This window comes from Macrobrachium nipponense, chromosome 1, assembly GCF_015104395.2.
Source record: "Macrobrachium nipponense isolate FS-2020 chromosome 1, ASM1510439v2, whole genome shotgun sequence".
Taxonomy (NCBI): domain Eukaryota; kingdom Metazoa; phylum Arthropoda; class Malacostraca; order Decapoda; family Palaemonidae; genus Macrobrachium; species Macrobrachium nipponense.
The window spans coordinates 53,620,721-53,643,859 of NC_087200.1; the positions used below are offsets into that span (position 1 = coordinate 53,620,721).

The window sequence follows — 23,139 nt, forward strand, 5'->3', positions numbered from 1 at the left end:
TATACAGTTCATGTTGGAGGGGGTTATGTCGGGTTTTTGTGTACTATCCCTGGTAAGTATGCAATTTTGTGATGGCACAGCTCCTTCATTGCAACTGTTCAAGAGTCATCACTTGCCTTCAAGCAGACGTCAAGAAAGATCTGTCCTTGGAACTTATTCTCCATACATGAGAGGTATATGATACCACATGAGAGGCTATACAGCCTCATGGGGGTATGCAGTACCCCTCCACTTATGAGAGGTATTTGATACCACATAGGAGATTAAACGGGACCAAGACGAGATTTAGACTAAATAGACTAATGTTGAGGTGCTCGTTCCTTCCATTTTCCTCAGCTGAGCACGGACTAAAGGTGAGTTGACGGTATTAATTCAAGGTAATAGATTATGAGCGCCTACCAATGTACTTCGGTTGGTCGGGCTGAATATTATTGAGCCCACCTCCAATTAAATGTTGTAAATCGGGCTAATTCAGGTGTTCAGGTGGTGTATTGCAATATGGAGTTTTCATTTTAAAACTAATATTGTAATACTTACCTGAACACCTGAATGACAACCCCCCCTCCCCTCATCAAATGATTCATGATTCTAGCGATTGACATTTGTAGTCACTGTCGGATAGTCACTGTCGGCCAGTTGCCGGCAAGCAGCGTTGCCAACCGTGGACAGGTGACTCAATAAATATTGTTCACCTGCAGCATTGGTAATGCTGGCAGTTAAAAATTGTACACAAATGTGGGTAATTTTGTGGGGGGTTTTTCAGGCTGGTCAGGTGACCAGGGCTAATTCAAGTGTTCAGGTAGGTATGACAATATTAGTTTTAATATGAAAACTCCATTTCTCATTCAGTTGTTTATGGGTGTAAGCATTTATCCAACGAGTATTATGTTACTAACAATACTTTTATCATTCACCTGTACTTTTTTAACTTATTTAACATAAAGATATTTTTTAACTTATTTAACTAGAAGGTCTTTAATTTAACTAGAAGGTAACATAAAGATATTTTTTCAACTTATTTAATTAGAAGGTCAAATAAAGATAAAGATATGGATGAAAAGTAGTTAGTCTTTTGTAATTTGGTCTCTCATTACCAGATTGTACACTGCTGCCTGCACCAGTCACGTGCAAAATTTAAAAATATTTTCAAAATATTGTAGCATTGGTATTAATTGCTAACTCCATTGCAAAATCAAATTATTGCAAGGGGAATTATCATAACTCGAGCACTACCTGTACAAGAAGTGCAAGAATCTTTGACCCTTCCTAAAAAAAAAAAAAAAAAAAAAAAAAAAAAGCTGCTTCTGGGTACAAATTGAAGATACGTAATGAGAGAATGAGAAGGCAGACAGAGCAGCCGAAGAAGTTACTATATCCATTATTACCCCTTCCAAATTATGTACATATGCTGCAAAGTGACTGAAGAATTTTTCTATAAATACAGTATAAAATCATCAACAAGCAATATGACCAAGCTTAATAATGAACCATAAAAATCTTCAGCAAGAGGTGGGCACATCCAGATGTGAACAAAGAGCAAGTACAAACTTAACTAGAATGTGCATTAACCATATGCATTTTATGCAGCTATTTTATGCAAATGAAGGGTAGAGGTTACTATAATGAGATATCTGCTTGACAGATACTTTTTAATAGTGAGGCATTTTTTAACAGAATATGCACAGTTTAACAGAGAGTGCAAATTGAATGTGTGGCTGGACCATAAATTAATAACTAGGGGAACAAAACAATGGGATTTTACCACTTGTTTTAATCAAAGCAGATGAATATTCTTATAAATAATTTTAGGTATTTTGGATTATAAAAACTTGACCTGAAAATGACCTGATATTAAAAATTTATTGAACGGTGCTGAATGGGCTTTTTGTTCCGGTGTTTGGTTCTGAAGCGTAAATTAACCACTAGGAGCCTAGGTAATATATCGATATGCAGCACCCCATGCCGGCAAAACTTTGAGGTGGGGAAATTTATGAAAAAACCACATCAACGGAAAGAGGAAGATAGTATGTAAATGCACATGGTGAAAGAAAAATCATTCTAAAAAATTTTCCCTACCTTCCACGAGAAGTTGAAAATTATTTACAACCCCTTGTGGGGCCTCTTTCACAAGACAATCATAAATATTAATTTATATGTTTTTTCTAATAAATAATTTTATTTTATTTTGTAAAATTATAATTACAGCTCACACAATATCAAAGCAGATAAGAAATAAAATCTGTAACAAGTTCTTGGCATTTTTATTGAAAAATATTTTACCGAGAATGAAGAATTCAGAAACCTTTTTTTTTTTTTTTTTTTTTTTTTTTTGTAAATGTCTTTTCTGATATTTCTTTGCACTTTTCTCTGCAGAATTACATTTACAACTGACATACTATCGTAAAAGACAAGAACGAAAACCAACAGCAACCCCTTGGTATATTCATGAGCAAATTTACAAAAACGATGTCATGACAGAGAGAGAGACACAGTACATACTCCCTTCAAGTCAGAAGCAGAACTGAAGTCCTAAGACACCCCCACTCATAATTTTAGCCAGTGTAAAAGTTGCCATTAGTGAATTTATGGGCTATAAAAGTATTGGCACCTCTTTCCTACCCAATTCTTTCGAAGTCCATGCTGTTTAATATTATTTATATACAGGATCAATCCATCCACCACCCCAAAGCTGTTTTTCTACTAAATTATTATCTTGCATGCACTTATAGACTTCTGGATATAAGTTCCTTTTGCTCCAGCCTCATCTTCCTCTTAGAATTTCAAAACTGTATTTACAGGCAGTCTCCGGTTTACGACGTGGGTTATGTTTCTTGAGACACGTAAGCAGAAAATCATCGTAAGCCAGAACATCATCGAAAATCATAAGAAATCCTAAGAAAACCTTGCTTTTAATCCTTTGGTTGTATTGAAAACTATGTAAACTGCATTTTTACTGTGTTTTTCATAAAATAAAAAAACTTAAAATATTGATTATTTTGCCTTTGTGAAATCATATTTCTTCTGTTGGATCATCATCGTAAGCATCATGACCCAGGAACATGCATCATAAACCTGGAAATAATTTCTGATGAATATAATTGAAAAGTATGTAACCTCAGAATGCCATAGGCCAAAACCGTTGTAAACTGGGGACTGGTTGTATTTTCCCAAATTCTTTCCATGTGACCAGATTACCTCAATACATTCCAGTCCATATTTTCCTCCTCTGCTACTCTCGCCATCACAGTTTTGTTCAGTTAACCCTTAAACTCCGAGCCGCTATTTACCAAAGTGTCTCTTGTATGCCAGCGGCGTTCGGGAGTTAGCGCTGAAGCGGAAAAAAAGTTTTTTTTTTTTTCAAAACATCACAGCTCGCTTAGTTCTTAGGATTAGGAGTTCATTTTTGGCTCCTTTTTTGTCGTTGCCTGAAGTTTAGTATGCAACCATCAGAAATGAAAAAAAAAAAATCATATATATAAATTTTGGAATATATGACAGCACGAAAAAAATTTTCATATATAATTGTATACAAATCGTGCTGTGAGCAAAACCGTTTAAGCTAATGAGTTGATTTGTTTTTGTTGTATTGTACACTAAATTACGATGATTTTGGTATATAACAAATTATAAAACGATCAAAGCAACACAGAGAAAATATCACAAAATGATGCATGAATTCGTAACGCATGGACATAAAAAAAGTTTTTTCAAAACTTCACCATAAATCAAAATATTGTTCTAGAGACTTCCAATATGTTGCAAAATGAAGGCAATTGATTGAATATTACTAGACTGTAAGTATTTTAGCTTACAATTGCAGTTTTTGACCATTTCGGTTGAGTTAAAGTTGACCAAAGGTCGAATTTTTTGTATTTATCGTTATTTATGTGAAAATATTTCAAAACTGATAAAAGCTACAACCATGAGTTATTTTTTGTTGTATTCTACATGAAATTGCACACATTTTCATATATAAAACTTTATGTAACGGCTAATATAAAACTGCAAACATTACGACAAAGTGACAAAAGAATTTCCGAGATTTGCAGCGGAGATTCCGCAAGTAGAGGGAAGAGAAAAGTTTTTTTGCAAAAATTCACCATAAATCGAAATATTGTGCTAGAGACTTTCAATTTATTGCAAAATAAAGGTAAATGATTGAATATTACTAGAATGTAAGAGTTTTAGCTTACAATTGCATTTTTCAACCATTTCGGTCGAGTCAAAGTTGACCAAAGGTCAACTTTGGTCAAGTTTGGCACTTATCGTGATTTATATGAAAATATTTCAAAACTGATAAAAGCTACAACCATGGGTGGGTTGTTTTTCGTTGTATTTTACACGAAATTGCGCACATTTTTATATATAGAACTTTATGTAACGGATAATATAAAACGGTGCAAACATTACGACAAAGTGACGAAAGAATTTCTGAGATTTTCGGCAGTTACCGCACGCGGAGGGAAGATAAAAGTTTTTTTTCAAAAATTCACCATAAATCAAAATATTGTGCTAGAAACTTCCAATTTCTTGCAAAATGAAGGTAAACGATTGAATATTACTAGAATGTAAGAGATTTAGCTTACAATTGCGTTTTTCGACCATTTCGGTTGAGTCAAAGTTGACCGAAGGTTGAAATTTTGGCACATTGTGATCTTTATGAAAATATTTCAAAATTGATAAAAGCTCCAACCATGAGTTATTTTTTGTTGTATTCTACATGAAATTGCACACATTTTCATATATAAAACTTTATGTAACGGCTAATGTAAAATGGTGCAAACGTTACGACAAAGGGATGAAAGAATTTCTGAGATTTTCGGCAGAGTTACTGGATGCGGACTCAAGGAAAAAGTGTTTTCATACAATCAACTTACCTGTCAGATATATACTTAGCTAAGACTCCGTCATCCCCGACAGAAATTCAAATTTTGCGCCACTCGCTACAGGTAGGTCAGGTGATCTACCGGCCTGCCCTGGGCGGCAGGACTAGGAACCATTCCCGTTTTCTATCATATTTTCTCTGTCGCCGGTGGTATCAACATTGTTGTTATTACCTCCTGACTTAGATTCTTATTTCAACCTTTTGATCATCGTTTCTCGGCTTTTTGGTGACGTATCTGGATCGTGGTTTTTGGCATTCGCTACTGTGGACTGAATTTGGACTTGCTTTTTTATTTTTCTCAGTATGTCTGACTCAAATGTGAGTGTGAGAATGTGTGTGAATGTAGGCTGCAGGGTGAGGATACCAAAGGCTTCGGTTGATCCTCACACTGTATGTCGTAAATGTAGGGGGTTTGAATGTTCTTCTACTAATACCTGTCATGAATGTGAGGGGTTAAATGCAGAAGAATGGAAGACTCTAACTTCTTATTTGAGGAAGTTAGAGAGGGATAGGGTTAGATGTTTGAAGAGTGTGAGTACAAGGCCTATTGAGCCTTTTATTGACCCTATATCTAACCTTGATGATTTTGATTCTCCCTCTATGTCGAATTCACAAGCTTTACTTTCAGAATCGGCCTCTGAAATCGCCGATCTGAAGGCTACTATCCATAAGATGAAGTCCAAAATGGCGGTGTTACAAGGTAAGGATAGTGAAAGTGAAATGTTCAGTGAAGTGAGTGCTCCCAGTGTTGTGGAGGGGGCGAAAGCCTTAAGGAGGTCGTGGGGAATCCCCAACGGTCAGACGTCCCTTCAGCAGGCTCTGTTTCGCTTCAGGCTGCTCAGGGCCACTATAGAAAAAGCGTCCTGCGAGAGTGTTTCTCTTCCTCTCCCTCTCCTTCACCTAAACGAGGGTGGAAGGATTCGGACCTTTCTAGGCCACTGAAACGGCATTTGAGAGAACCTGATTTGAATTCAAGCCCGGAGCGCTTCTCAGATGAAGCTCCCTCTTCTATCAAAAAGGCAAAGGTTGCGTCAACGTCTCCCTACATGGACGTAGCGGACCGCTTGCCTTCGACTTCTCCCCCCATTGAAGATGACATGGGAGAAGCTTCAAGGAAAATTCTCCTTGCTGTACAAGAACAGCTAGCCTCATTGGTGGGAGTTTTGGCGAGAGATCCTCCTCGTAAGAAGGACGTTTCTCTTCCGATCAAAAAGTCTCGTCCTCTCTCTCCTGCCAAACGCGAGGCGTCTTTCAGACATGAAGCTTCGTCTTCCAAACATGCTGAGGAAGTTTTGCTTTCTAGATCGAGATCGAGAGAGCCATTTTTCAGAGACGTGAGGCATCTTACAGGCGCGAGGCGTCATACAGAGCGTCATATAAGCGCGAGGCGCCAGCCAAGGTTTTGGCGCCAGCCAGGACGCCAGTTGAGAGAGAGACGTCTTCCAGGCGCGAGGCGTCATCCAGACGTCAGGAGTCAGCCAAGCGCGAGGCGTCAGCCAGGACGAGAGGCGTCATCCAAGCGCGAGGCGTCATCCTTTTATGGGGAGAAGCCTAGGCTTTTGGCGCCAGCCAAGAGGGAAGCTTCTCACAAAGCTCAAACTTTGAAAAGGAGGGATTATCATTCCCTTAGTCCCTCTCCTATCAGGAGTTTGTCTCCCCCAGAGGAAAGACGTCCTGATTTGTCTACGGAGTCTCCTCTAGACCCCGAGTTGGAGGAAAACTCTGAAGACGAGTATCGTGGAAGAGAAGGACTATCAAGCTACAAAGTCTTGACAGCCCTGCTTCTTGAAGAATACGGAGACGCTTTAACCCCTGCCGCTCCTCCTTCTCCGCGCTCTCTGTTCTCGAGCGCAAAGGCGAAGAAGTCTTCATCTTTTCTAAGAATGAAGCCCACCATTTCTATGAAGAGGGCTCTTCAGTCTTTGAATTAGTGGATGGATTCGAAGAAGGAGTTGGTCAGAACGGTCTTCTGCATGCCCCCAGCGAGACTCGCTGGTAAACGGGGCATTTGGTATCAGACGGGAGAGAATATGGGTATTTCTCTTCCGTCTTTGGCGGAAGCGGACTTTTCGACTTTAGTCGATGCGTCAAGAAGGCAAGGATTGAACTCTGCCCGTGTGACTTGGGCATTTCAGAACTGGATCATCTCCTCAAGGGACTCTTCCATGTATTAGAAGTTTTCAACTTCTTAGATTGGTCCCTTGGGGTGATGTCCAAGAAGGCCCATGATTCAGAAGGACTCGACCCAGAAGTTCTCCTGTGTATTCTGTCATGTATCGACAAGGCGGTACAGGATGGCTCGTTTGAGATCTCTTTATTTGGAGCGGGACTTCTTAAGAAGAGGACAGTCTTCAGTGCTTTTTTGACTAAAGCAGTCTCCCACTCTCAAAGGGCAGCACTGCTGTACTAACCATTATCGGACTTTTTGTTTCCTTCTCAGTTAGTGAAAGACATTTCCCGTTCATTAACTGAGAAGGCGACTCAAGACCTTCTTACCCAGTCTTCAAGGAAGAAGAGACCTGCAACTGCGGTGGAAAAGAAAGGACCGAGTACGTCGGTTCAGCCCTTTCGAGGTGGCCCTACCTCCAGAGCACCCTCAAGAAGGAAGGTTCCTGAGAAGAGAGGTAGGTTCCTGAGAAGAGAGGTAGGTTCCTGAGAAGAGAGGTAGGTCTGCCTTCCGTCCCTTTAAGAAGGGAAAGTGATGCTTCTCTCCTCCAAACACCAGTAGGTGCCAGGCTCCTGGGATTTGTGGAGTCCTGGGCACGTATCAATACAGACGCCTGATCAATGTCTGTGATAAGGAAGGAATATCTATCCCCTTTTCCTGGACAGTCCTCCCTGACTTCAACTCCGCGGGAACTGTTAGCCAAGTACAAGGATCCTGTGCTGAGGGATACTCTTCGACTGATGGTGGATCAGATGTGGGACAAGAGCGATAGAACTAGTACTGGATCAAAACTCCCCGGGGTTTTACAATCACCTTTTTCTGGTTGCGAAGGCCTCGGGGGGCTGGAGGCCGGTACTAGACGTCAGCGCTCTGAACCAATTTGTTCAGAAGGAGAAGTTCTCTATGGAGACTTCAGCCTCAGTCCTTGCGGCTATGCCAAGGAGATTGGACGGTGTCTCTGGATCTCCAGGACGCCTAATTTCACGTCCCGATCCACCCTTCATCGAAGAAGTACCTCCGTTTCATGACGGGGGGAAGGATCTTTCAGTTCAGAGCCTTGTGTTTCGGCCTTTCCACAGCTCCTCAGGTCTTCACAAGCCTGATGAAGAATGTGGCGAGTTTTCTTCACCTCAAAAGTGTAAATATCTCTCTGTATCTGGACGACTGGCTCATCAGGGCCAGATCAGAGAGACAGTGTTTGGAGGACCTTACGTTGACACTAAACCTGATCAGTTCGTTGGGATTACTCGTAAACCTCGAGAAGTCACAGCTGACCCCCAGACAGAACTTAGTCTATCTGGGGATTCAGATGGATTCTCGGGGTATTCGAGTATTTCCTTCGCAAGAGAGAATCGCAAAAGGCTTGCAGAAAGTCTCTCTCTTCTTAGGGAAGGAACAGACTTCGGCGAGGGAATGGCTGAGCCTTCTAGGGACCCTTTCCTCGCTCGAACAGTTCTTCCCGCTAGGAAGACTTCATTTACGTCCACTTCAATTCTTCCTCAAGAGGTCTTGGAGTTGGAAGACCGGACATCTTTCAGACGCCTTTCCCATTCCAGTGTGGAGATGAGACCGCACTTGGAATGGTGGTTGCCCCCTCTGAAGGAGAACAAGGGAATCTCCCTGAAAATCCAGAACCCAAGCCTAGTGTTGTACTCCGACGCGTCGGAGAAAGGTTGGGGAGCAACATTAGGCTCGAAGGAAGTGTCAGGCACCTGGGAAGCAGCGCAGGTGTCTTGGCACATAAACTGCAAAGAGCTCTTCGCCGTACACCTGGCTCTGAAGAGTCTAGAACCTCTTGTGTCAAACAAAGTAGTTCAAGTAAATGTGGACAACACCACAGCACTTGCCTACATTCGGAAACAAGGAGGGACTCACTCCTTGTTCCTCTACGAACTTGCAAGAGATCTTCTGCTTTGGACGTCCCAGAGGAACATCTCCCTGCTTACAAGGTTCATTCAGGGAGAAAGAAATGTAAGGGCAGACAGACTCAGCAGGAGGAACCAGGTCCTTCACACAGAGTGGACCCTACACAAAGATGTGTGTCAAGATCTCTGGTCTCTTTGGGGGACCCCTCATGTGGATCTCTTCGCCACGTTCCTCTCCAAAAGGCTGGAAGTCTTTTGCTCGGTCGTGGAAGACCCCAGAGCTCTGATAGTCGACGCCTTCCTACTAGACTGGTCTCACGTAGACGTCTACGCTTTTCCTCCTTTCAAAATCCTGGTACTAGTTCTGAAAAAATTTGTGGCTTCAAAGGGGACGAGGATGACTTTGATAGCCCCCTTTTGGCCGGCACAAGATTGGTTCACGGAGGTGGTGGAGTGGATGGTAGATTTTCCCAGATCCCTCCCAAGAAGGATGGATCTTCTCAAATAACCACACTTCCAGAGGTATCATCAAAACCTCCCCGCTCTCGCTCTGACTGCCTTTCAACTATCGAAAGACTCGTCAGAGAGAGGGTTTTCTCGTAAAGTTGCAAGCGCGATCGCGAGAGCCCGCAGAGCCTCCACTAGACAAGTATATCAGTCCAAGTGGGAGGTTTTTAGAAGGTGGTGCAAATCTAAGAAGTTGTCCTCCTCCACTACCTCTGTAGCAGAAATTGCTGATTTCCTGCTGTTCCTGAGAGAAGAATCTCATCTATCTGTATCCACAATAAAGGGATACAGAAGTATGCTTTCGGCAGTCTTCAGGAATAGAGGATTAGATCTGGCAGATAACAAGGATCTCCACGATCTCATAAGATCCTTTGAGACTACGAAGTCTAAGGAACCGGTTCCTCCTAACTGGAACCTAGATGTAGTACTCAAGTTCCTGTCATCCGAAAGGTTCGAACCTCCTCATCTGGCGTCGTTTCGAGACATCACTAGGAAATGCTTATTCCTATTATCTTTAGCTACAGCAAAGAGAATTAGTGAATTACATGCTCTGGAGGACAGAGTAGGATTCAAGGGGGACTCAGCTATTTGCTCGTTTAAAACCTTGTTTTTAGCTAAAAACGAGAATCCCACGAATCCCTGGCCTAAGTCCTTCGAGGTTAAAGGCTTATTGAGTCTCGTAGGCAGAGAAGCAGAGAGGTCTCTATGTCCTGTAAGAGCTCTAAAGTTCTACCTTCAGAGAAAACACCAGATGGGGGGCTCTAGACAAGGTCTTTTGTGCGCGGTAAAAGATCCCACAAAACTGATGTCCAAGAATGCTCTTGCATTCTTTGTGAGAAACGTCATTACAGATGCGCATAAGATCTGTCCTGACGAAGAGTTCCGACTGTTAAGAGTGAAAGCTCATGAAGTGAGAGCAGTAGCGACGTCTCTCTCGTTTCAAAAGAATATGTCACTTAAAAACATCTTGGATACGACATTTTGGAGATGCAACTCATATTTGCATCTCATTACTTGAGAGACGTTCGTGTGACCTATGAGAAATGTTTTTCTCTAGGTCCTTTCGTGTCTGCGGATACGATCCTGGGTATGGGAGCCAACACCAATCCCTTAAGTATACCTCTTACCTTCTTTTTAGATATGTTCTAGAGTCTCTTCTAACAAAAAGGGCTTGGTGTCGCGCTGGCGGCCAGTCACTGTTGTTCAGTAAGAAACTCTTGTGATATCTTATTAGATGAGTATACATTTTTTTTTTGAAATTTATGTATGTGTGCGTATTGTGTTTTTTGAGTTATGGTTGTTGTGAAGAGTTCGGGGGATAACTCGGAACAATCTATATTACTAACATGTGGTTAGGATCAGGTGGTCGGGATTGGTTGTATGCTCCTTCATAAGGTGTATTGTCATATAAGTGGATCAGCACCCATTGACAAAGTCCTTTCAGGCTCTGCCGAGTAAGCGGATAAGACCCCATCGGCAGACCCACAAGAACTCTTGGCCATAGATCATATATCTCGCTAAAGTTTCTTGAGGTGATGCAGACTACTGGGCAACACCCACGAAGTCTACCACCTATCAGGTAGGAACCAAGGTTTTATTTATACCTACAACATATGTTGTTTACCTGTCTATTCCAGAAGTAGCTGTCTCTTACCCTCCACCAAAGGGTGCCAATCAGCTAAGTATATATCTGACAGGTAAGTTGATTGTATGAAAATGATATTGTTATGATACAATAAAGTTTCATACATACTTACCTGGCAGATATATACGATTATGGCCCACCCAGCCTCCCCGCAGGAGACAGGTGGAAGAGAGAAAATATGATAGAAAACGGGAATGGTTCCTAGTCCTGCCGCCCAGAGCAGGCCGGTAGATCACCTGACCTACCTGTAGCGAGTGGCGCGAAATTTGAATTTCTGTCGGGGATGACGGAGTCTTAGCTAAGTATATATCTGCCAGGTAAGTATGTATGAAACTTTATTGTATCATAACAATATCATTTTATCAAAAATTCACCATAAATCGAAATATTGTGCTAGAGACTTCCAATTTGTTGCAAAATGAAGGTAAATGATTGAATATTACTAGAATGTAAGAGTTTTAGCTTACAATTACGTTTTTTTACCATTCCGGTTGAGTCAAAGTTTACCGAAGATTGAAATTTTGGCACTTATCGGGATTTTTATGAAAATATTTCAAAACTGATAAAAGCTACAACCATGGGTTGTCTTTTGTTGTATTCTATGTGAAATTGCGCACATTTTCATATATAAAACTATGTAACGGCTAATATAAAACCGTGCAAAAATTGCGACAAAGTGACGAAAGAATTTCTGAGATGTGTCGCTGATGCTTTTTAGTGCGAGAAGAAAGAAATTCGTGCATGCGCAGCTGGGTAACACTTGTAAACAAAACAACAGCGTGATCCGTGAACTCCCAGCATCCCTCAAGGCGCGTGATTTCAAATTTTTTGCAAACTAGGCTTATAACTTTTTTCCGCGAATATTTAAATAAACTTTTTGTAGTCGACGTACCGTATGTCTGATTAGCACCCGACAGACAATTTTAGTCAATGTATAATACGTCCAATAGGCGTTTAAGGGTTAACTGCGTTGTTAGCCAAGCACCGTAAAACCAAAGCGCCGTTAACTGATGCCGGTGTTAACTGGGGACTCCCTGTATACTAAGCTGTTGTGTCTGGCATCCTTGGAAATACAAAGTTTATCCATCTCAGGTTCAGGTGTTCACTAGCAGAGGGCTGGAAATAGCAAATGAAAGAAGAGCGAATAATTGGAAATGAGTTACAATAAAATAAAAGTTTTCAAAATGGGGAAAATGTGGAAGATTTGCTACATTACTGCAAGAATAGCATCACTCTTCAAAAGGATTGTAGAGATGGGCAGTCTTAAGTACTTTAATGACACTATTGAACATAAAGTGGCCCTCACAACTTAAATGGGCATGAAAACACCATTAAGATCATTCATATAGTACAGCTATTTAGATCACAACACAATAATTCTAAATTCATTTCTGTAAAGATTCACAATATACATTGGCACCACAGCTCAACAGAAGTCATCTTGATAAATTTCATTGCTTACTGAGTGCATCATCGAGTCCAGGAAACAAAAAAAAAATTATTTTCTGCTTTTGTGATTTTAGTTTTGCAAGGAAAGTATGTGTGGATATTTTTTTCATATACAATAATGTAATACATAATTACATGAAATGTACTTCCTGTAGACTCTTAACTTTACTCATTAAAATTACTATATTTTAAAAGTGAAAGTGATGCTATTCATCTGGGGATCACATGGTCAGAAATTCTGAGATGCTTAGTTAAATAAAGTGTAATTTGACATATTTATGTATTGTACTGGTAGTATGTGAGGATAGGCAGTCACACAACTGCAAATCATTGTTATGGTAATAAAATGTAGAAAAACAGTTACAGTGGTACCTCGAGATATGAATTAATCCGTTCCTAGGCGGCCTTCGTATCATGAGCTTTTCGTATCTTGGACCGCATTTTACATGTAAAATGGCTAATCCATTCCAAGCCCTCCAAAAACACCCCAGTAAATTTCATAATAAAGCTAAATTGACCTATAAACAATGAAATACTACAACAATTTGGACCATTCAATACCTAACTTAATACTTAATACGTACTGCTAATATACCTGTAAATAAAGTGTATTAGTGTACATGGTATACAAGAAATACTGCACGTACATACGTACGTATGTAGTAAAATGTGGAAGCTTACCATTCGAGTGAGGCTATCTCAGAAAGTGGCGACAGAGGAGGAGGAGGACAAACGGCAGATACGTACGTACACTTAACTTTACGAAACATAAAAAAATGTAAGGAAAACATACATAAGCTAAACTTTACGAAACACATTAACAAAATTGTAACACTTAACTTTACAAAAAAATAAAATAAATTTTTTTTTTTTTTTGTTTTGATTTTTAATTTTTTTTTTTACTTTTTTATACTTTACATTTTTTTTTTTTTTTTGTTTTTTTTTTTTCACTTCTTACACCACTTTCAAACTTTTCTGTTTTTTTTAGTTATCCACTTGGTTCTTCCTTTTTGCTTACTACTCCTTCTGAAGGCCTCTAAAAAATAACTATCCAAGGAAGATTGCTTCTGCCTACTTTTGAAAATGTTCCTGAAACGACACAGGCAAACGTCAACGAACTGTGCAAGCATACGACCTGTGTAAGCTTTTTGGGGTGTCTCTTTTCTACGAATGATTGCACTTTATGAAAAGCAGCTAGAACATCCTTAATTTCTGCCATTGTCATAGGGTCGTCCTCCTCCTCCTCGCCGCTGCTAGAGAACTCCTCTTGAACGACGTTATGTTGCATGGCCTCCAACTCCTTCAGGTCATCCGTCGTAAGCTCCTCTTGGTGCTCCTCGAGAAGGTCATTGATGTCGTCCTCGTCGATGACCAACCCCATGGACTTGCCGAGTGCAACAATCTCGTCAAAATCTGGTTGCAAAACAGTTTCAGGATCGTCAACTGTTTCTGAATCTGCAGCAACAGCTTTGCCCACATCGAATCCCTCGAAGTCTCGGGTGGATACGGCATCAGGCCAGAGATTCCTTCACGAGGAATTCAAGGTTCGCCTCGAAACCTCCTGCCAAGCTTGGTCGATGAGTCGGATGCATATCACAACATCGAAATGCTCCTTCCAAAATTCACGCAAGGTGAGGTTTGTGGCATCGGTGATGTTGAAACATCTCTTGAAAAGATGTTTTGTATACAGCTTCTTGAAGTTCAATATCACTTGCTGGTCCATGGGCTGTAGGAGAGGGGTTGTGTTAGGCGGAAGGTAAGGATATCTTCCTCAAGGCCAGGAGGGATAGCTGGGGCATTGTCCAACACCAGCAGGCATTTCAGAAGGAGGCGCCTCTCTTCCAAGAATTTCTTCTCTGTTGGACCGAAACACAGATTTACCCACTCGGTGAACAAAAGCCTCGTTACCCAGGCTTTCGCATTAGCCCTCCACATCACTAGAAGCAAGCTTCTCCTTAAGCACTTTGTGGGCCTTGAAGGCTCGAGGAGTCTCGGAATGATAGACAAGTAGGGGCTTCACCTTGCAATCCCCACTGGCATTGGAACAAAGTGCGGGGGTAAGCCTGTCGTTCATAGGCTTATGCCCGGGTAGCTTCTTCTCTTCCTGCGTGATGTACGTCCGATGAGGCATTTTTTTCCAAAAAAGGCCAGTCTCATCACAGTTGAAGACTTGCTGAGAACTGTAGCCTTCCTTGATCATCATCTTGTCGAACATCTTTTTAAAGGCTTCGGCCGCTTTCGTGTCCGAGCTGGCCGCCTCCCCATACTGCACCACCGAATGGATGCCAGTCCGTTTACGGAATTTCTCGAACCACCCATGCAAAGCCTTGAAGTCTGGGGTTGGCGTTGATGTCCCTTCTCCTCCGTCGTCTTTGGCCTGGGCAATCAAATCGCTGAAAATAGTGCTGGCCTTGTGGGAGATTGCCGTCTCCGTTATCGTATCGCCAGTGATTTCTTTGTCTTTTATCCAGACAAGAAGAAGCCTTTCCATTTCATCGTGCACGTGGGTCCTCTTGCTGGACAAAATAGTGACGCCCTTGGAAGGTGTAGCTGCTTTGATGGCATCCTTCTGCTTAAGGATGGTGCCTATTGTCGACGGATTTTGGCCGTATTCCTTGGCGATCACAATCGCATACCAGCTTCATACTTCTTGATAATCTCCATCTTCGTCTCCAAAGAGAGCATCCTCTTCTTTCCGTGAATTTCAAGTTTCTTGGGACCCATGACTACGTATATACTGTATGTAATTATGTTATGTAGTATGTATACGTATGGAGTAAAGTTCTCACACAACACGATAAAGTATACTACAACGAAATCACTAACGAATTTACGTTAATAAACTAAATCGTTAGAACGAACGAATACTGCGTGCATACGATACAGATGATGCAGTGCAGTGGTCGAAGAAGCACGCTGCTACGTAGTAGATGCATGATGGGAGGGATGCTGACCAATAGGAGAGAAGGATCTCATGGCAGTGACTAGCATCAGGAACCAATGGGAGAGCGGGAGGATGGTGGTGAGTCTACTCAGTTGGCGGCGCGCGAGTTTCAAAATTGTTATCAGTGGTCCGGGCGAATCTCGGACTTTACAGCAACAACCTTTCGTATCTTGAGCAATTTTCGTATGTAGAGCCATAAAATTTTTCGTATTTGCTTTCGTATCTCGAGTTTTTCGTAAGTTGAGCCTTTCATATCTCGAGGTACCACTGTACTTGAAATTTTTTTGTATTTTTGTTTTTTGTATTAGCACACTTGTTGAAGCTTTAAGATCTGGGGTTAAAAACAATGCATTTGCACTGTAAGTATACTGTAGGAAAGGAAATCATTATTATAATAGCAGTTCCTTACATGAATATTTTTTAGTGATTGCACTATATGCTTCTTTGTTTCATTGTTTGAGCGTGTGCTATGAAATGATAAGATTTGTTGTTAAAAGAGCTGCAGTTACGTCACTTACCACTTCACACCCGTGGGTTTGAAAAATCTCCTTTTACTCCATTGCATACCAATGGAATTTGGTAGTTTTGACTTGGATATGTGTTCCTGTCACCACAACCCCATTGGGAACTCGTCATATTAGGAAAATCCACTATATTTTGTGACCCCCCATTCTCTCTCTCTCTCTCTCTCTCTGGTACAGTATTTGCATTGACAGTTATTTAATGAAGTATATTTTTGTACTTAGACAGCAATGTAGTGGTATAAGAAACACTTTTTCAGTCTCTGTAAGTATGCTTGTCTATACATACATACTGTGCCTCTCTCTCTCTCTCTCTCTCTCTCTCTCTCTCTCTCTCTCTCTCTCTCTCTCTCTCTCTCTCTCTCTCTCTCTCTCTCTCTCTCTCTGTGGTATAGTAGTTTTTATGACTTTTATGAAATGCAGGACAGTAGTACAGTATTGTAATTTACACAGCAGTGAAGTGCAGAAATGCAAAAATTGTATTTAACTTTTAGTCCATAGGTAAATGTAGTGCCTGTTACTTTATTAGTAGTGTTTTAGCTATGTAAACCAATTATTATATGGTATTGTTTTTTTTATTTCAGGTATGGGATGCCCGAAGGAAAGGCTCCTTTCCACAGCGTACAAGTGACCGAGATAAGAGGAACTATCAGCCCAGGAGGTCTCGTACTCGTGACTGTGTACGAAAAGATATGATAAAACCTCCTAAGGCTAAAAAAATATGGGATTTTCCACTTGATGGTCCAATGAGGGTTCAGCCTCAAGCTCCAGCTATACCATCAGAGGAAATGTTGAAGTGTGCTTTTTTTGAAAGCACAAGTAACTTGAGTGAAAACCCTGAAGTGAACCCTGCCTATGTATCACCTGGTCCTAGCTCTGAAAATACACAGAAAGTGGAAACTAAACCCATTAAAAGGAGAGGTAGGAGGTCTGAAATACAGAAACCCCAAGAAAAAAATCCAAATGATACTAGTGAACCCATTGACATTAAATCTCCTCTTCCAGAAGTTACAAGAAATTTGCCAAGTTTAGATATTGTAAATGGTAAAAGTAATTTCCGAAGAAAAAGCATGTTGAAATTTGTCAGTACAACTGCAGATGTTCATTCAGCAACGTGTGACAGTCCTGAGGTTAACCTGTCTACTAGAAGTAAATTAGGCAATAAAAGTTCAGTTTCAGGTCATGGTAGTAGTAGCAGTAGTAGTTGTAGTAGTATATCATATGGTGAAACAGTTCGAACCAGTACTAAAACTCAAATATTACCTCCTTTGGCATTGCTCTATGATGAAGGAGACACAGGCCTTGCAGAGATGACTATGAGTCGTCCAAAGAAAGTCCATAGAGGAAAAGAAGTTGCTTATCCTCCTTCAACTTCCAAAAGAGTTATTCAACCATCCTGCAAAAGATCAATTGAGTCTAGTTTCCGTCATCTTCTTGAAGATCAGATTAAATCAGAAGTAGCGGAATGTGAAGAGAGTACCTTATTTGACCCAGAAGTCATAAGTAGCAATAAAGATGAAATGCAAGTTCCAATAAAAAAGGCTAAAAGCTCATCATCAAAGACATACCAAGTTAGTTTCCAATGTCTTTTAGATGATGAAGTTCAAGATGATTCACAGTCTATGGAAGCTGAGCGTGTGTCAGAGAAGAATTTGAATTCCCAGAGTCAGGTTCAAGAGGACCAGGTAAGTGAACTTCAGTCCAAGCCATTAAAAAGAAAGTCACGAAGTGCTAAGAAAAATTAATCTGCATCATCAGACAAATTGTTTTAATTGTAATTTGATTCTTGTTGGTATTCAGACTTTGTCAGTGAGGAAACAAAATGAAAAAGGGAAAATTATGAGAAAAGTACCAGGGTGAGATGAAGTACAAAATTGTAATGAGATTCCGTGACGCTGTAAGCAGCTTATCCGCCTGACTAGATCAAAAGGTTGGGTAAATTCTGTCAAATATCTGAAATTCTGATATTTTATATATTTGTCTTGCATTTATTTTTTTGTTTATCTTTTTCAAAGGAGAAACCAAATTGAAATATTGAAAAATTATGAGGAACACATTTGAATCATAGTGGGAGCATGGATTGTAATCTGGTTACAAAAGATAAAATTTGGTGAAAATTTGTTCTGAAATGTTTGAAGTTTCAGGTTCTGATTCATTTCTTTTATACTTTTGCCTTACAATAAATTTTGTTCACCAAAATTCTGTTAACGTTTTGATTTCTGTGAGACCTTTGTTTTACACTTACAAATCTCCCATTTTTTATTGTTTTTATTTTCTTCAGGGATACTATTTTTTTTATTGTATATTCTGCTACACAAAGTTATTAATGGAAACCTTGATTAATATGTAAATAAAAAGGTTAATTTGTGGATTACTTTTATGTACTGAACAAGGTTAGGAACAGTTCACTTTGTCACACTTTAGGTGTTGACCATGAAGAAGCCAATTTTCTTATCAAATTAACCAACTTAGTTTGTTGGTTATCCATAATGGTTGTTGCTTGTAAAATGAAGAGATTACACATCTTCAGACACATCAGTAGCAGTACTGGTTCAGCTCTAACATCCTCTGTATGTAATTGTCTACAGGTTCAATATTTGAATGTTAGTTCATTTTCACAAACGTGCATGTTATAAGGCTCACACACAATTGTGTTTTTACAGACATTTAAAAATGTTTGGAAGTTGATATCTTTAACCTCTTATATCTTTCCTTTTAATCTTGAAAATGTTTAAACATCAGCTCTTTTGTCTAATTACTTGTGTCATGAGATCATATTGAATTTTAAACTACAAACAATAACTTCAAAATATTGTTCTGAAAGAATTCATTATGAAGCAAGTCCAAGAGCTTCTCATGCGGTGTTAGTTTTACCACATAATAAAATTTAATGTACCAAAACTGAAAAAATAAATTTTACTTGATAAGGAAATTACTTAGCTTCCTCATTTTACAACCTCATTTTACAAGTTACTAAGTTATTGTCTCAGTTTTTCTGGGAAATATTTTTTATTAACACAATGTATTGAAATTTACCTCTTATATATGTACATTAGGCAATCCTTGATTATCGAGGGTTTCCATTCTGATGGCTTGATGATGAGCGAAAATCCCTAATAACCGAAATTTGGTGATTATTGGTCCAGTAACCAGATTTTGCTGTTGATAACCAGTTAATGGCAACTCTGTTATCTATGTATTACACTAATACTTTATTATCAGTGCCAATAACTGGAAATTAGGGCATTTCAGCACAAGACAAACCTCATAAAACTGGATCGCAAATAACCGGGGATTGCTTGTACTTTATTTATATAAAGTGAATGTTTGTATATTTTTTTGGATGCTATAGAAATCCGAACTGCTCGACAGACACAGACCAAATTTTGCTCAGGGCCCGTATGTTACCTCAGAAAGGATTATAACTCAAAATCAAACCCCTACCCTGTGACAGACATACAATCACTGACAAAACAAATGAAATTTTCCTTTTTAGTCCACCTTTTCTCCAATAACATTATGAGAGTCACCAGTAGCTTGGGTGGAAAACTCCACCTTTTCTTCCAGGACTCCTGATCAGTTGGAACATCAAAGCCTTGAGAAAATAAATTTAGAAAATCCCTTATTTAATTATATTAGGTGTCAGTAATAATGTAAATAATTATTATTGCTTATAAGTGACAATTATTAGTTAGTTAATAATGTCAGGGAATGTTATAGAAGGGATATAAGGCATCAGTTTTGCGAATTATATTATTATTATTTGTTTAAGCAGCCATTTCCAACTAAGTCCAATCAGCTGCTTAATGCAGACAAAATCTGTTAAAAATACCATATTAAATCAATATATTTTTATTCATTTAGTTTAAAAAATAGATAAATAGATAAAACACTACTGTACACATTTAAAACAAATTTGTATGAATAAAATTATTAATATATATTTTAATAGATCTGCATCTAATAAAATTATTTATATATATTTTAATAGATCTGTATCTGTTAAAAATTTAAAAATCTTGCTAACATTTGAGTCGTCGTCATCTAGAATGTCCTGCATTTTAGGAGATGATCCAAAGTATTTATGTCTAATACGTAAATACTTAGAGCATTCAATTAAAATGTGTTTCACAGTTTTTCTGGATGGACAGGTATCAATTCTGGAGGTGGCTGATTAGACATAAGAAAGCCATGGGTTAACCTTGTGTGCCCATTATGCAGCCTGCACAAAGCAACCTTATGGTTTCTCTGCTTCTGTAAAGAATTCTTAAAAGGAATTAATTTGGGCTTTATCCCTCTAAGTTTGTTATTTTCAAGTGATAACCATTGGTCTCCCCAGATTTTATCTAAAATAAAACACAGACCTGTTCCACTATACAGAGAAATAACAGGTGTAGATTTAAATGCACCCGTAGCATATCTCAAACCTGCATTGTGAAGAGGATCTAATTTTTCCAATGTACTGGCAGATGCAGAAGCATATAGATGCGATCCATAATTAATTTTACTCGGTATCAAAGTCTTGTGTAAATAGAGTAATGTACTTCTATCTGAGCCCCACTTGGTATGTGACAATTTCTTCAATAGATGAAGTACTTTACTACAGCTTTCACATAAGTAATTAATGTGAAATTTCCAAGTCATTCGGTGGTCAAAATGCAACCCAAGAAATTTAGTATGCGTAACAAAATTAATTGGTTTATCATACAGTAGCAATTTCATTTTCAGTAAATTTTTCTTATTTGTAAAAGTAATGGCTACAGTTCTACTTGCCGATATAGTGAATCCATGTGCAGTAGTCCACGATATGATAAGATCAAGAGATTTTTGTAGTATGATTTGTCCTGTTTAGATATCAGAGTAGATGATCCAAATGGCAAAATCATCTACATATAATGAACTCTGTACACCAGTTGGTAGTTGTTTTGTAATGTCATTAATAGCCATGATAAAAAGGGTGGTGCTCAAAACACTACCTTGTGGAACTCCTTCATGTTGTCGATACTCCTTATAAAACACCATTTATCTTAACTTCAAAAGTTCTTTCCTTCAAAAATTGTACTATGTTTAAGGGTAAAAATCCTCTCAGTCCAGAATAATGCATTTCTTTTAAAATCTGATGGTTCCATGTCTTGTCATAGGCTTTTTCCATATAAAAGAAGATGGCTGTGGCATAGCTATTTGAAGCAAATGTTTTCCCAATATTGGTGTCAAGTAAAGTTAAAGGATCAAGGGTAGATAGTTTCCTATATCCATATTGTGTCAGTTTTGCTAAATAAATCTTTAAAAATACACTGGAATACCTATAACAGACCTTCATATTGCTCTCCTCTACCAAACCCTATAATCATAATTATCCACTCAAATTTTTAACATTAGCATCAGGACAACATTGGGAAACTCCCAAAATATAGGTATGATAAAGTATCTGTGCATGCAACTTCTATATGTGGATTTTCAGTACATAATTTTATTTATGATTTTACTTGAAATAGAAAAGTTTAGATAAAAGCCTAGGACTGAAGGCCAGCATTATTGCTTAGGGTAAGTTCAAATTCCTTCATTTTATTGCAGCATCTTACTGAACAATTATACAGCTGTAGGTTCCCCATGAATGGCAGACAATAGATTCAAAACTTCCACGGTGGTGCCGCAATTGCTGATGTAGGTGACATCATCTCCCTCCACTCAAGGGAGCTACAGGTACAACTGCCCAGGTAACATCAATTCATTCTCTGCCGGCTTCTGGTGAACATCGGTGGTTGGTGCAGACATTTTCTTCATTCGTTGGGAAGTATATCTTACTAATATTGGTGAAGTATTCAACTTTGTGTTTTGTGGGATTAAAGCTAGTTAGCTGAATTTCTTTTCTGCAATTTTGTAGCCTTACCATCATGTCGGACTCTAGTCCTTCAGGAGTTATGTTTTGCGCCGGAGGGTGCAAAACTAGGTTAGTTAAACCAATATAGGATTTGCACACTAAGTGCTTTAAGTGTAGGGGTTGTTGGTGCTCTAGAGAGTCTACTTGTGATGAATGCAAGGATTGGAGTGAACAACAGTGGAAAGTTTTTGTTTCTCACTCGGGGAAGGTAATTAAGGAGAGGAAGAGGAAAGCGGCTCTCAGAGCTGAAAGTAACACTAGTATAGCTGCTTCTGCTTCTTCTACCGAAGCACCTGCTCCTATCCCTTCTTCTTCTCCTCTTATTATGTCTCCTATCTTGAGTCCTCCTACTCCTTCACCTGTAACTTCCTTGCCAACTTCCCGTGGAGTTTCTCCTGACACCATTGCCAGCCTCGAGTCTAAATTTGAAAAGAAATTTGATGTATTAGCTAATACGGTTATGCAGTTAGGTTTATCTGTAAAGTCTTTCTTGGAAAAGACTTCTAGTGAAGTGAAAAGTGTCAGTTCGGGATAGTTGCGATAAGCTGGCCTCTCTTTTTGCATTCGGAACCTCAAGAAAAGGCAGCTCTGGTGTTCTTTTGTTTCGAGAGGTGTCGCTTCACCTCAGAAGTCCGCCCTTTTGTTTTCGCCTCATGACAAGAATCATCTGTCCCCCGAAGAAACAGTAGGCAAGACGCTTTCCACATTGAAAAAGAAGTCAACTAATGACTTGCTCGCTGTCATGGTAATCGCTCTATAGCGAAAAAACATATTAAAGGAAAGGAAAATGTATCTTTTTCGAGTAGGTCTGCAGCAAGGAGGAATTCCCACATGTGTTGGAGGCGTCTATTCTCATGATTGTTAGAGAATACTCAGGTGTGTTGTGGAACTCCAGCGTGCGGATGTCGTTAGAAATGCCACGTATTATGATGTAACATTTCGTCTAGATCCTACTAAAAAGTTCCTGTCGAGAGACGATGACATTTGCTGGTTAAGCTTCGCCCTTTTCAGCCCCGCCCCAAGATCGACGTATATATATATATATATATAATATATAATACTAATATATATATATATATATGACCCTCAGGAAGTAGAGATCAGATCATCAGAGATAAGCAAAGAAGGAAGAGGACGCACGAGAGAGAGAGTGAACGGTAACAAAGTCGTCCGTTGTCGGAGAGAGAGAGATCCTGACGTCGAGTAACCCTTTCAGAGAAGAAACGTCCTACAAGGTGGTTTTGAGGAGTAACCCGCCCAAAGTTTCAAGACTAA

The 23,139-nt window shown here is 39.4% G+C and overlaps 1 protein-coding gene across 2 annotated transcripts in view; it reads left to right on the plus strand.

Annotated features, from left to right (window-relative positions):
• The window catches only part of LOC135219304 (uncharacterized), a 347,240-nt gene extending 328,322 nt beyond the window's left edge, over positions 1–18,918 (plus strand). For both annotated transcript variants that reach the window (XM_064255961.1, XM_064255960.1), the window contains exon 26: positions 16,568–18,918. In XM_064255961.1, coding sequence (XP_064112031.1) covers positions 16,568–17,728 — 1,161 coding nt within the window. In that variant the 3' untranslated portion in view covers positions 17,729–18,918. The remainder of the gene's footprint in view (positions 1–16,567) is intronic.
• The last annotated feature ends 4,221 nt before the right edge of the window (positions 18,919–23,139 follow it).